General features: G+C 41.9%; 1 protein-coding gene and 1 long non-coding RNA gene across 3 annotated transcripts in view; one reads left to right on the top strand and one right to left on the bottom strand.

The window, feature by feature from the left end:
- Positions 1 to 268: 268 nt before the first annotated feature.
- LOC138762686 (tumor necrosis factor ligand superfamily member 6-like) lies at positions 269 to 3214 on the top strand. 2 transcript variants are annotated; one of them, XM_069936281.1, is made up of 4 exons: positions 269 to 771; positions 864 to 900; positions 1336 to 1383; positions 2539 to 3214. In XM_069936281.1, the coding sequence occupies exons 1-4, from the start codon at positions 514 to 516 to the stop codon at positions 2940 to 2942; spliced, it is 747 nt and encodes a 248-aa protein (XP_069792382.1). In that variant the 5' UTR covers positions 269 to 513; the 3' UTR covers positions 2943 to 3214. The 2 variants fall into 2 exon arrangements, with proteins under 2 accessions (XP_069792382.1, XP_069792383.1); XM_069936282.1 differs by lacking the exon at positions 1336 to 1383.
- A 352-nt stretch (positions 3215 to 3566) lies between these two features.
- Positions 3567 to 13687, bottom strand: part of LOC138762685 (uncharacterized) — a 10793-nt gene continuing 672 nt past the window's right edge. Inside the window, exon 3 of the long non-coding RNA XR_011357054.1 lies at positions 3567 to 3815. This is a non-coding gene — a long non-coding RNA (uncharacterized lncRNA). The remainder of the gene's footprint in view (positions 3816 to 13687) is intronic.

Raw genomic sequence — 13687 nt, 5'->3', positions numbered from 1 at the left:
ATGACATTTTTAGTTTCATTGGATTCATGTTTGGAGGTTTTCTTACACATTTTACCATTTTATGTTTGTTGGGGAGGAAATGCTGCAAAATGCCCACTTAATTAAAACTGTGCAAGATACAACAGGAAGCAACAAAAATAGTCATTAGGGTTCACTCAGAATAATAGGCGTCATTTGTGGTTGGGAGAAGGTGGAGTTCAGAGTCAATCTGGAAATTCTGAAAGGAATCCAATGTAGGTTTGTTCAGTTATATTAAAAAGAAGCTTGAAGCGAAAGGTGGAATATTCAGACTTTCACCTTCACTTTGATTGAATGGAAACTTACTTTGTAGTTTTCCACTGCTTCAGGAGGAAGAAGACCAAGTGTGGGTCTACTTACTGATTGGGCTTCATATATAAGAAACTCCCACCTAGATTAACACAGCCTTTGCACACACAAAGGACAGAAGACCAGTGAATTGTTCAACAGCGAACTTAAGCAAGAATACTGAATTAATAGGGCCAGATATTGAAGATGGATGAGAAGCTGATCATGGAAGATGATTCTCGACAACCACAAATTTATACTGTGGATGGCAATCCAAATTTTTCTTGTTATGCCAGAACCTCAAGGAACCTGGTAATGATGCCAAAGCAGAAGCAACCAGAGAGAGACTGCCATAAAGTGTTCACTGTTATAACTCTGATCCTAGTATTCATCATACTGGCATGTCTGGTATTGAGCACAACCTACTTAATTCAACTCAGATATGAATTTGGGAAGATCAAACAGGTTCATTCTCCTTTTTGTTAAACTAAATGACGAAGTTTTTTTTAATTAACTTTACCTCAGGATATTAAAGCATTTTTCTTATTTTTAATCAGATTCCAGTAGAGAAAACTGCACATGCAAATCGGCTTGGTGAGTATAAAAATGGTTTAATTCTTGTGTCTTCATGTCTAAATGTGGTTATGCCAAGTAAGCTGGTCCATTAGAACCTGTTAGCCAAAATGCATTTTTTAAGCATTTGCAAATGTCACAAAATTGCAAAAGGGAAAAGCTCATGTAAAGGGAATGGACACAAATTGACAATAAGTCGAAATAAAATTACCATGAAGGCTGACAAGTTTCAAAATGAACTGGATGATGTGTGAAAAGGTTTTGTGTTTTTCAATTTTAACCTAATGCCAACAAAACTCATTTTGAAAGTAGCTGCTAATTTAATTTGAACAACAGGTATCCATGACCATCATTTTGTCCCTACCAAAAGAGATGAACTTTCACCGAGAAAATCATCAATGTGTGTTCATTTGTGCTTTTATTCATCTGCTTCTCACCCTGATGTGTCTCTAATAGGAGCTGCCCAAAGTGTCAAGCTGCCCACGGTTGCTGCTCATATCATAGGTCAGTGATTATTCTTGGGAATGTAACTGGGTTTGGTGGAAAGGAATTGATATAAAATGCTAAAGAGAAGATCAAATCAAAGAAAGTTAGTGAAAAGGAACATGGGTAAACATGTCTGATAAGTTACCAGCATTGCAGTCTCTTGGTAGTAATATTATGGGAGTTAGGAACATAGGAACATAGGAAGTAGGAACAGGAGTAGGCCAAAAATGGCCCATCGAGCCTGCTCTGCCATTCAATACGATCATGGCTGATCTAACTTATGACCTAACTCCACCTACCTGCCTTCTCCCCATATCCCCTAATTCCTCTATCATGTAAAAATTTATCTAACCGAATTTTAAATATGTTTAATGAGGCAGTCTCAACCTCTTTCCTGGTTGGAGAATTCCAAACCTTCACTACTCTCTGGGAAAAACTATTTTTCCTCATCTCTGTCCTAAATCTACTCCCCCGAATCTTGAGACTGTGTCCTCTCGTTTTAGTTTCCCCGGCCAGCTCAAAAAACTGGGAGTTAGGGATTGAAGTTACCCTTATGGCTCTGGCCCTTATACCTTATCATTTGTGATAGGCTGTTTCTAATGATCTCTCTTGGCCTGGAGGAACTGAGGAAAAAACTGAGTCAAACCAGAAAAGATATTAATTTATCGATCCCCACAAATCACAAGACGTGGAAAAAAAAAAGAAGCAGATGGAATTGTTAACCTGGTGTTGAAAAATGCCGCTGTGTTTGTCTACTCAACAATAGATCCTACTCTTCAAAAACAACTTGCTTGTTACCAGTGGCAAGGGCGCTGTGATGTTAAAGGTTATTAAGAAGATCAAGTCTAATGTTGCTAAAATTAAACAGAATGAAGAAGTTAGGAGTATAACAAAGCATGAAAAAATAGAATTCATTAAAGTTGAAGGAATGCAAGGAATATTTTGTCATTTTAATTTAAGAAACATATCATTGGAAAGCATGATCTGTTGAGTTTCTCCATGCATTTTTTTGACCCCACCATCTGCCGACTTCCTTGTTTAACTCAATGGAAAAATGCTTTCCAAGTGGATATTGTTAACTAAGAAATAGATTTTTCCAGTTACTAATGATTACATATCCTAACTGTGTTATGTCCATTTATGCTGACTTATGCTGCTCTTTCTGGTTTGAAGGAAAGCGCTCCCTTAGAAATTCAAGGACACTCCAGTGGGAAGCCAGCAAGGGCAATGCCTTCACAAGTGGAGTACGTTACAAACATGGTTCATTGATTATTGACGAAATTGGCCATTTTGCTATTTACTCAAAAATCTACTTCCGAGGGGAAAAATGTAAACCAGGCACAATATTCTGGCAGAATGTATTCAAGCGAACCAGTGTCTATCGTGGTGATATTGTTTTGATGATATCAAGAAGCACCTTGTATTGTTCTGAGAAGGAAGAGCCATGGTCAAGAAATAGCTTTCAAACAGGAATATTTAAGTTATCCAAAGGAGATCATATATATGTGAATGTGTCAGATCCAAACTTGGTTAGTTTTGATCAGTTTTATACTTTTTTGGGACTACATAAGATTTAACGTACACAAATTTTTTCTATGCCTATGAATCAGAGACCTAATTACCCGATTAAGTTTTTGCATTATTTTCTGCACATAATATGCACAGTGAAATGTAAAGTTTAAACTGATTTGTCATCATCTACCCAATATTGATAAAGATGGAAAATAGGGTGAAAATGACATTTGAAATAATACTTCCATATCTACATAATTGTAGAATGCTACTTATTGTAATTGGATAATTTCATTATATCCAGTATTTGCTTAGATATGAGTGATTTTGCATACTTGTATAGATTGCAATTAATATTTCTATATCATAATTTTTATGATTATTATTTGAGATTATGCTTTCCTGATAGTTTTGAATTGAAAATATTTTTGTTTTCCTGCATAAATCTATAATTAATATGAAGGAACATTGCACAGTTTAATTTTATTGGCAGCAAGAATGTAAACAAGCCTTTGTCAACCAATGAATATGCTTGTAATGTGTATGAATGAAGAATGTAATACAAAATCAGAAAAGAGCAAAGATCTTCAAGTAGTTTTCTTTACTGTTGTGCACCAGTGCCATGCAGTCTGTAATAATTCAGGCCAACTGATATATTAGACCAATGATGAGGTCAAACATGGGAACAAAGATCTTTTATTTATTTACATCATGGTAGAAGACCCTTCAAGCCAACGAAACTTATGCAAATGTTTTATGGGAAGTAGGATGAATATGGAGAACTCAGGGAAAACACATACAGCTCATGAGAGAACCAAACTCCTTTCAGACAGCGCTGGATTCAAACCTGGATTGCTGGCACCATCATCCATTGATTATCTGCCCCCATGCTCTCTCAGCTAATGAATGAACATTCCTCTTCCTCTGTGTTGAAGGACCTGTGGAGAAAATAAGTATGCCTCATGTGCACTGGGAAGAAGGTAATGCATGATCATCAAATAACCATGGATGAGTAACAGCCATCCCATTCTCTTGCTGACATATCTGCCCATGGTCTCATGCACTGCCAGACTGAGACCAGCCATAAATTGGAGGAACAATTCCTCATCTTCCGACTGGGTGCCCTCCAAACAGATGGTATTAATATTGACTTCTCTGGTTTTTGTTAAACCCCCTTCTTTCCCTGTCATCTCTCCATTCCCTGTCTCTTTTCGCACAGATATGATAAATTCTTACCTTGTTCCTTATCATATACAATTAGCACCCTTTGTTGGTCTGAACCTTTCTAAGACTTTCTTGCTTCTGCCTTATTCAGCTTATTCCTTGAAAAAGGGTTCAGGGAGCCTGATGCCAGCAATATATCCTTGTCTCCTATAGATGCTAAAAAGACTGGCTGAGTTCCTCCAGCATTTCAATCTGTTTTTACTACAATCACAGCATCTGCAGACTTACGTGTTTCATATGGATAACAACCACCACTGACTGAACTGTCCTGAGGGCACAATTGCCATAATGTGTTGGCAGCAGAATCAACTCCATAGAAAAACATACATATTTTTATGTTTTCTCACTGGCTAACTTGCAGATGATTTGACCCATTCCAGCATGGAAGTAATGGGCAGCACGGCCCTTAAAGGAACAAAACCCCATGTTAGCATCCTTTGTTGTGTTGGGATGCACTAATGTTGTGTTAAAAGGGAAAGACTCAGAGCAAATTCATCAGCCAAAGCCGTGCACCAAAGGAATTGTACTACAACCACGGATCCAGTGAGCCGAAGCTCACTGGATCACCTTTCTGGAACCTCTGTGGAAAAAAAAGCAAAATAAACAAGCATGGAATTTTAATTTGTGGGGAATTTAACAGCAGCTGCATGTAAGGACCAGGGGATTTTACTGAAGCGAATGTTGGGGTGGGGAATGGGGAGTGTTATGGGAATGCGCATGCATGAGTCATGTGCGCGTGATGTCAGATACACAGAGTTACGTTGTACGGGGAGTTTCAGTTTGGCACCATCTTCAAGTGAATAAAGACATACTAACAGCTCCTTGATATTCAAAAGTGGTGATGAGGATGAAAAATCCACACTCTGGACGACAGGATCTACAGGATTTTGGAAAAAGGATGCCGGAGGTGAAAATTTTGTAAAAAAATGAATGAAAATAGGAATGATGTCAGGCTATTACGAGACAAAAGCACGCACTCAGCAGCAGGAAAAAGAAAAGGAAGAAACTTGAGAGGAAAACAACAACAAAAAAAGAGAGAACAATGTACTGCCATCGACCTGGACAGACTGTGGTCTTTCCGTTAGTAAGTCCAGAATCATGTTACAGAGAGGGTTGTTGAGTCCCAGCAATGACATCTTCTCCACAAACCTCTGGGGTGTGATCGTTTTAAACCCTGAGCTGAAGTCAACAAACAGCAGTCTGTTATACAGAATAAGGTGCCATTCTTCTGTATTTGCTGTATAAGGTTCCATCTGTAGATGAATTAAATTGGATCCAGTGTCTCTAGGAGATATGCTTTGATGCATTCCATCACCAGACACTCGAAGCATTTCATAATGTGTGGCCTAATTAAATTTTTATATGGATGCAACATGACTTTCTTAATATTATATTCAATGCCTCACCCAGTGAAGCCAAGCAATCATAGGCCTTCTTTACCACCCTATCTACTTACTTGGACACTTACAATGAGCTATGGATCTGCACTCTTGATGCCTCTGCACATCAATAATTTTAATTAAGAGTCTTGCTATTGTAATGGATAAATATTGGGAGGAATTTGGGAAGATTAGTGGGTTACATACATACACACATTTTAAAACAGATCTTATTTGAAATACTGAAGAATTCATTAAAGTAGGAGCTAATTGAAATGATGTCATGAAATGAATAGACCATTGTTTGGAAGAGGAGACAAACTGCCTGTTTGGAAGTACCTACAGAGTGCACACAGAAAGGTCACTCCTAGGATTTGATTATCTAAGACAACAGATGGGAGCAGATGGATAACTCCTTTTATTTGGTGAAGAGAGAGAGAGAGAGAGAGAGAGAGAGAGAGAGAGAGAGAGAGAGAGAGAGAGAGAGAGTGAGAGAAAAGCTCTCTCAGCCATTCTGTGTGTGACACTGAAAGTGACTGAACAGTCATGGCTGAAACAAGGTGGGAAACACAAAGCTCCAGAGCAGTGGATGGCTGGAAGTGCTATCTGTCTGATATTTCCCTTGGAATAAGTAAAACAGAAAGGAACTCTATAGTAGCCTGAAAGAAAGAGGTTACCATCTGGAGAACCCTGACAGGGCAAGTTTCATCAGCAAGACATTGAGGTAACTAGTTGTGGAAATCCTGGAACAACAAATATCTCTCTCTGCAAACCTCCAAAGAACCTTCCTGAGCAGTAAACATTTACCTTTCGAGCACCAAAGCCAGGTGAGCTTTATACCTGTTCATTTCTGTGCACAGTATAAGCATTGCCTGCAACCAGTGAACATGGAAGGAGAAGTGAGATTGAACTGTGAACCAAAAAACTTTTCTTAAATTTACACACAGATCATACACGTGCGCTTAGAATTAGAAGGGGGTCAATTTGGGTTAGTTAAGTATAGAGATAAATTAAAGTTTGATTCTGTTTTCATGTTTAAAGATAATTAAAAACAACTTTTGTTTAAATAACTACTTGTCTTGGTGAATGTCTATTGCTGCTGGGTTTTGGGGTCCTTTGGGCTCGTAACATTATTAACAGTATGCATTCCCCTTAAATTTCTGAAGTGCACACCCCACACTTGTCTAGATTAAACTCCATGTACAATATCTGTAACTGATCTATATTCCATTGTATTCTTTAATAAACCTCCACAACACCTCCAATCTTTGTATTGTCTGCAAACTTACTGACCCATGGCCGCCCCCCCCCCACCTATTTTCTCATCCAGATCATTTAAGGGTATCACATACAACAGGAGCCTAAATTGATACCCATGGTACACTAGCCCTAGACCCTGATTACAACGAGCCATCAATTTTGTACTTAAATTACCAACTCACTACAAATTCCATTCATTTGTACCTTCTGAATCAGCCTACCATGATGTAAAGTACATATGCGCAACATAATCTGCTCTACCCCAATCAATCACTGTTGTCCATCTCCTCAAATTGCCATTTCAGGTAAGGCTGAAGTTCACTTGCACTTCTTCCAATCTGGCCTCCTGGATTCAGTGGCCATGATGTGGTCTTCTCTACACTGATGAAACCAAGCCTAGATGAGGAACTCCTGCATTCCCTTTGAATTGGTAGTCTCGAGATTCTGGTAGGGAGGATTGGTTGAGGGTGGCACCAAAGTTAGACGCATCGCTCTCCACTTGGAATGGTGTGGATTCATCTATGCACCACCAATAATCACAGAAGACTGGAGTTGTGAAAATACCAGGCTTTTATTAAACAGCCGTCAACCTCATGGACTGATCAAGGCAGAGTGGAATGGGGAACATGCAAATAGCTATGGATAGATCGGTCTCAGGCAGCGTGTCCAACTGGCAGCAGCCAATCTTAACAGTAGTTTACTGTATTAACCCCTCCTTTTTAAGAAGAGTCCTGCGGGGGGAAAAAAAAGACAAAACAAATATACGTATATACATTTTACGTATTGTCTGTCGGAGGGGGGGGGTCTCTTTTTAGCCACAGAGAGCAATGTGGTAATGGTTGGGGCACAGCCGTACCGTCCTGAGCAGCTTGTAGGGTTGGCCTGTCATCGCTGGTTACAGTTTGCCAAGGGGGGGAGCAGGTGAGGGGGTAAGGGAATGTGGTGCTGGTGTGTCATGGGTGACAACAGTAGCCAGGGGTGGAGAGAGGTCAGCCCTATGGTCGCAGAGGGGGGAGAGTGTCTCCTGGTGGTCAGTGGTGATCGGAGAGGGGCCTGATGGTGCCAGATTCTGGATCGAGACCATGTCCTCGTGACCATCAGGGAAGATAATACAGGCATACTGGGGGTTAGCGCGGATGAGGTGGACCCTCTCCAGCAGTGGATCAGTCTTAGATTGCCTGATGTGTTTCAAAAGCAGGACCAGTCCTTGAGAAGTGAGCCAGGGGGGCACTGATGCAGACTTCCTGAGAAAGAAAATAATCATTTATGAGGCATGTTGTTGGTGGCCGTAATAAAAGTGAACAGATGGAGTGGAGTGCGTCTGGGAGGACTTCTTGCCACTGGGAGATGGGAAGACCCCATGACCTCAGTACCAGGAGGATGGTCTTCCAGATCATGGCATTCTCCCTTTCCACTTGCCCATTTCCTCTAGGGTTGTAGCTGGTGGTCCTGCTCGTGGTGATGCCCCTGGCCAGCAGGTACTGCCGCAGCTCATCATTTATGAATGAAGTCACCCGATCACTGTGGATGAACCAGGGTACCCAAAGAGCGTGAAAATATTGCGGAGGGCCTTGATAACTGTGGCCATGGCCATGTCCACGCATGAGATGGCAAAAGGGAAAAGGGAGAATTCGTCGATGATTGTAAGGAAGTAGACATTCCAGTTCGAGGAGGGGAGGGGCCCCTTGAAATCAATGCTTAAGTGCTTGAAGGGGCAGGTAGGGTTGATCAGGTGTGCTTTGTCAGATTGGTAGAATTGAAGTTGGCATTTGGTGCAGACCTGACAGTTTTTAGTCATTGTCCAGACTTCCTCAACGGAGTGTGATAGGTTCTGAGCTTTGATAAAATGGAAAAACCTAGTTACTCCAGGCTGACAAAGGTTATTATGGAGGGTCTGTAGTCTGTCCATTTGGACACTGGCACAAGTCCCATGGGATAACATGTCTGAGGGCTCATTATGTTTGCCAGGCCGGTAGAGGGTGTCGTGGTTTTAAGTGGGCAGTTTGATTCTCCACCTGAGGATCTTATCACCCTCTTGATTTTGCTCCTCTGCTTATTATTAAACATGAATGCCCCTGCTCACTGATCCGTGAGGAGAATGAATTGTTTCCCAGTGAGGTAATACCTCCAGTGGCGTACTGTCTTCATGATGGCCTGGGCCTCCTTCTCGATGGAGGAGTGGCAATTTTCAGGGCCTTGGAGGGGACATGAATTAAAGGCGATGGGTCTGCCTGCTTGTTTGAAGGTGGCAGCAAAGTCACACACATCATTCTCTACCTGGAAAGGTGGATGGCATGCATAGCATGCATGGTTGCCTTGGCAATATCGTCCTTGTTATGGTCAAATGCAGCTTGGACCTCTGCTGGCAGGGGAATCATGGTGGCTTTGACCAATGGAGAATCTTGTCCACATAGTTTGGGACCCATTTAGCATAGTATGAGAAGAAACAAAAGCATCTCTTCAGTGCTTTGAGGGTATGTGGGAGAGGTACCTCCAGCAATGGACACATGCAATCAGGGACAGGGCCAATGACGCCGTTCTCGACTATGTAGCTGAGGATGGCTAGTCATGCTGTCCAGAACATGCATCTTGCTGTTTGGAGGAAATTATGGAAATTTGCCTCATGATCTTGCAGATGGTCACATTATCAAGGTATTGGAAGGTGGCCTGCAGCTTATAGTTGTCTACCATGTGGTCCATCTCCCTCTGGAAGACAGAGATCCTGTTGGTGATGCCGAAAGGGACCCAGAGGAATTGGTTGAGGCAGCTATCCGCCTCGAATGCCATAAACTGGCAGTCCTTCAGGTGGATTGGGAGCTGGTGATACACCAACTTCAGGTCAATCGTGGAGAATACCCAATACTGTGTGATCTGGTTGACCATATCGGATATGCGGGAAATGGGTACGCACTGAGTTGCATCTACCGGTTGATGGTCTGGCTGTGGTCCATGACCATTTTATTTTTCCTCCCCATTCTTTACCAAAACCACTTGGGCCCTCCAAGGGCCATTGCTGGCCTTGATGTTGCCCTCACCCAACAAGCATTGAACCTTCAACTTAATGAATGCCTTTCTTGCCGCACAGCATCATCTACCCCTGGTGGCCACTGGCTTGCAGTCGAGGGTGAGGTTGGCAACAGTGGGGGGGAGCGTCAAAAATCCACAGGTTGCATGCAGAGGGCCATCTGTGAATTGTTCGTGGCAGATGGTGAGGGGGAGGGGCCCATTGAATTTCAATGTAACTTTCTGAAGTTGGCACTGGAATTCCAACCCCAGTAGCAAGGGGGCACAGAGATGTGGCATGACAAGTAGTCTGAATGTTTGTAAACTATGCCTCCAACAGTCAGGGACACTATGCAGGGTCCATGGATAGCTGCTGTGTGTGATTTGGATGCGAATGATATTTGTGTTTGGCGGGCCGTACTTTAAGTGATAAGCACTTGGTGGTATCAGGGTGAATAAAACTTTCTGTACTCCCTCTATTGAATAAACAGTTGGTAATGCGCCCGTTTACCTGGACGTCTATCATGGAGCTGGTGAGTTCATGTGGTGCCTCTTGGTTCAGGGTGATGGAGGCCAGTATAGATTCAATCTCTGAGTCCGATGGGTGATCATGATCTCAAGATGGCCACCCTTGATCCACAGATGGCTGTCCTCGCTGTTCCCATGTGGTGTTGTATGCCTGAGAAGATGGTGTTTGCCATGCAGTCCAAGATGGCGGCTCTCATGACTCGCACATGGCATCGCTGGTTCATAGTGGAGATGGCACTCTCTAGAATGGTGACTGTTTACATGTGGTGCTGCTCGGTTTTGCAGATGGTTTGAACTGGCAAACCTTGACACAATGTATCTTTATCCTGCATCAGTGTATACCGTTTTCTTGGGTGCTTACTCTGCCTGCAGAAGTAGCAATTGGCGAGATCACCTGCAACGGTGGCTGAGGTCAGATCACTAGAGGAGTGGGATGGTGTGGATGACCAGCCACTCAAGGCGCAGACGATCCTCTATCCAAGGATAGTAGCACCCGCAGGAACCAAGTGGCAGCTGAGTAATAATTCGAATTTTGAAGGGACACCTCCAGAATATCTGTCAGGTCAACTGCCCTCTGTAGATCAAGTACCTTTTGTTCTCGGAGTCTCTGTCTTATATACCCAGAGTGGATACTGGCCACAGAGGTATCCCAGATGAGATCCTCAGCATTCTGGGTGGCTGTCATGGCCTTATAATCACACGATCTGCATAGGCTCTGGAGGGCCTGCAGGTGCTTGTTGCTTGATTCCCCAGGTCGCTGCTTTTTTGTAACCAGGAGGTACCTGGCTTAGACCTCGTTTACTTTCTTGTGATACTGGGCCTTCAGGATCCCCATAGCCACCAGGTATGAGCTGGTGTTGCTGATCTTCGGGAATATTTGGGGTCTAGCTCGCAAAAAGGGTAATTTCAGTCAGTTTCCATTCATGGTGATAATGTCCATGGGCGCTGCCAGGAAGTCTTCAAAACAATGTAGCCAGAGTTTGAACATGTTTGGGGCATCCGGCAATTGAGGATCGATGTTGAGCTTCTCAGGTTTCAGGAACTATTCCATGCTTTTTTTTGAGAAATATAGTTAATAAAATTGATGCACCATCAATAATCACAAAAGACTGAAGTTATGAAACTATAGAATGGAACAGCTGTCAACCTCATTGACTGATCAAAGCAGAAAGGAGGGCTATGGGTAGGATCGGTCTCAGCAGGCATGTCCAGCCAGTAGCAGCCAATCATAGCATAACAATGGTTTACCACAGAGGATTTATTACTTTTTTTATAAGGAAAATATAGGTCAGCACAACATCGAGGGCTGAAGGTCCTCTTCAGCGCTGTAGTGTTCAGTGTTCTTTGTTCTACATCATTTTAATTCTCCCACTCTCACACATCACCCTGTCAGAGCTCAACCTTTTCAATTGTCATGGAGAGGCCAGAGACAAATTGGACAAACATGATCCATGTTCCATTTGGATAGTTTATAATTCAATGGAATGGTCAATTAAAATGTCCAAATTTAGGTATCTGACACCACCACTGTTCTCTTTCCACACATGTTCACCCATTCGCTCAGTTTTCTTCTCCTACAATTCCCATCCACTCTCCTCAAAATTGGTCCATCTGCTCATCATCCTCTCTCCCTGTGGGCCCACCTATTTCCTACTAGCCTCCGTCTGCTGTCTCCTTCTTACTGCTATGTACTGTCCATCTTTCCTCTTTTCTCTCAGTCCTGATTCAGGGTATCAAGCCAATATGCTGACTTACACCTTTTGCCTCCACAGATGCTGCTTGATACTGAGTTCTTCTTGTCAGTTCCCAACATCTGTAGTTTATAATTGCCTTCATTTAAGTGGAATCATGGTATGAAATTAAATTATTCAAACTTTCATAGATGCAGTCTGTCTTTATTAAAGGATAAGGATGATTGGTAGTGGATGACTGGTTCTCAGACTGGAGGCCTATGACTAGTGGTGTGCCTTAGGGCTGTTATGTCTCGTAAGTTACTTGGGAGTCTTCTTAAATAACTTAGAGATGCAAAATTTCATTAACAGAAAAGGCTTTACTTACTCATGTCTTCCACCATCTAAGGAAACCTGTTCACACAGTGTCATATACATACGCCACACAGTGGGGCACAAGAGTTAGTACAGTGAGAAGGATGTATTCTAACATGGTAACAAAATAATTCATTTTATCATGACTACATATCAGGGACCATTGTTGTTTGTCATCTATAATAATGATCTGGATGATAATGTGGTAATTTGGATGAGCAAATTTGCAGATGACACAAAGAATGGAGGTGTTGTGGACAGCAAGGAAGACTTTCAAAGCTTGCAGAGGGATCTGGACCAGCTGAAAAAAATGGATTGAAAAATGACAGATGGAATTTAATGAAGACAAATGTGAGGTGTTGCATTTTCGAAGGACAAACCAAGGAAAGATGTAAATGGTAGGACAGTGAGGAGTGTGGTAGAACAGATGGATCTGGGATACAGATGCATAATTCCTTGAAGGTGGCATCACAGGTGGATAGGGTTGCAAAGAGACTTTTGGCATATTGGCCATCATAAATTGAAGTTCTGAGTATAGGATTTGGGATGTTATGATAAAATTATACAGGACATTGATGAGGCCAAATTTGGATTATATTGTGCAGTTTTGATCACCTAACTACAGGAAAGCCATTAATAAAATTGAAAGAGTGAAGAGAAGATTTACTTGTAACAAGGAAAGATTAAACAGGTGAGGACTTTATTCCCTGGAGCATAGTAGAATGAAGGGAGATTTGATAGAAGTATTCAAAATTCTAAGAGGGACAGACTGAGAAAATATAGATAGGCTTTTTCTAAGTTATTTAAGAAGACTAGGTGAGTTACAAACCGGAGGATGTGGGTTAAGGCAGAAAGGGGAAAAGCTTAGAGGGAACATTAGGAGTAGCATTAGGAACAGAGAGTGGTGGGAGTGTGGCCAACTGAAGTGGTTAATGTGGACTAAATTTTAAATTTTAAGAAGAATTTGGCAGATATATGGACTGGAGAGGTATGGATAGTTATGGTCGAGATGAAGGTTAGTGGGACTAGATATAATAATAGTTCGGCACGAACTAGAAGGGCCAAAGGACCTGTTTCTGTGCTCTGTTGTTCTATTGTAGTGTGGTTCTATGATAGTACTTACTGTTCATTGGGCAAGTAGGAAAATAATTTATTAGGTGAGCTGCATTGAAGGCTATTAATCAAAATGATGAACTCTTGTGTTTCAGATACTGGCCTGGCCTAAACCTGTAAACATCATTAATGCGATAACTGTTTCTCTGCACTAGTGTTTGCATGTTGCTTGCAAGCCTAAACATCAGATAACATGCTTCCATGAAAATTTCTTCTGAAGAGTTAATTCATTCCTGAGTTCAAATTTGGAACCTTCAC

The sequence above is a fragment of the Narcine bancroftii genome, chromosome 5 (genome assembly GCF_036971445.1).
Source record: "Narcine bancroftii isolate sNarBan1 chromosome 5, sNarBan1.hap1, whole genome shotgun sequence".
Classification (NCBI taxonomy): Eukaryota; Metazoa; Chordata; class Chondrichthyes; order Torpediniformes; family Narcinidae; genus Narcine; species Narcine bancroftii.
Note: the sequence above shows the minus strand (reverse complement) of the source record. Positions and strands in the feature narration are given on the sequence as shown.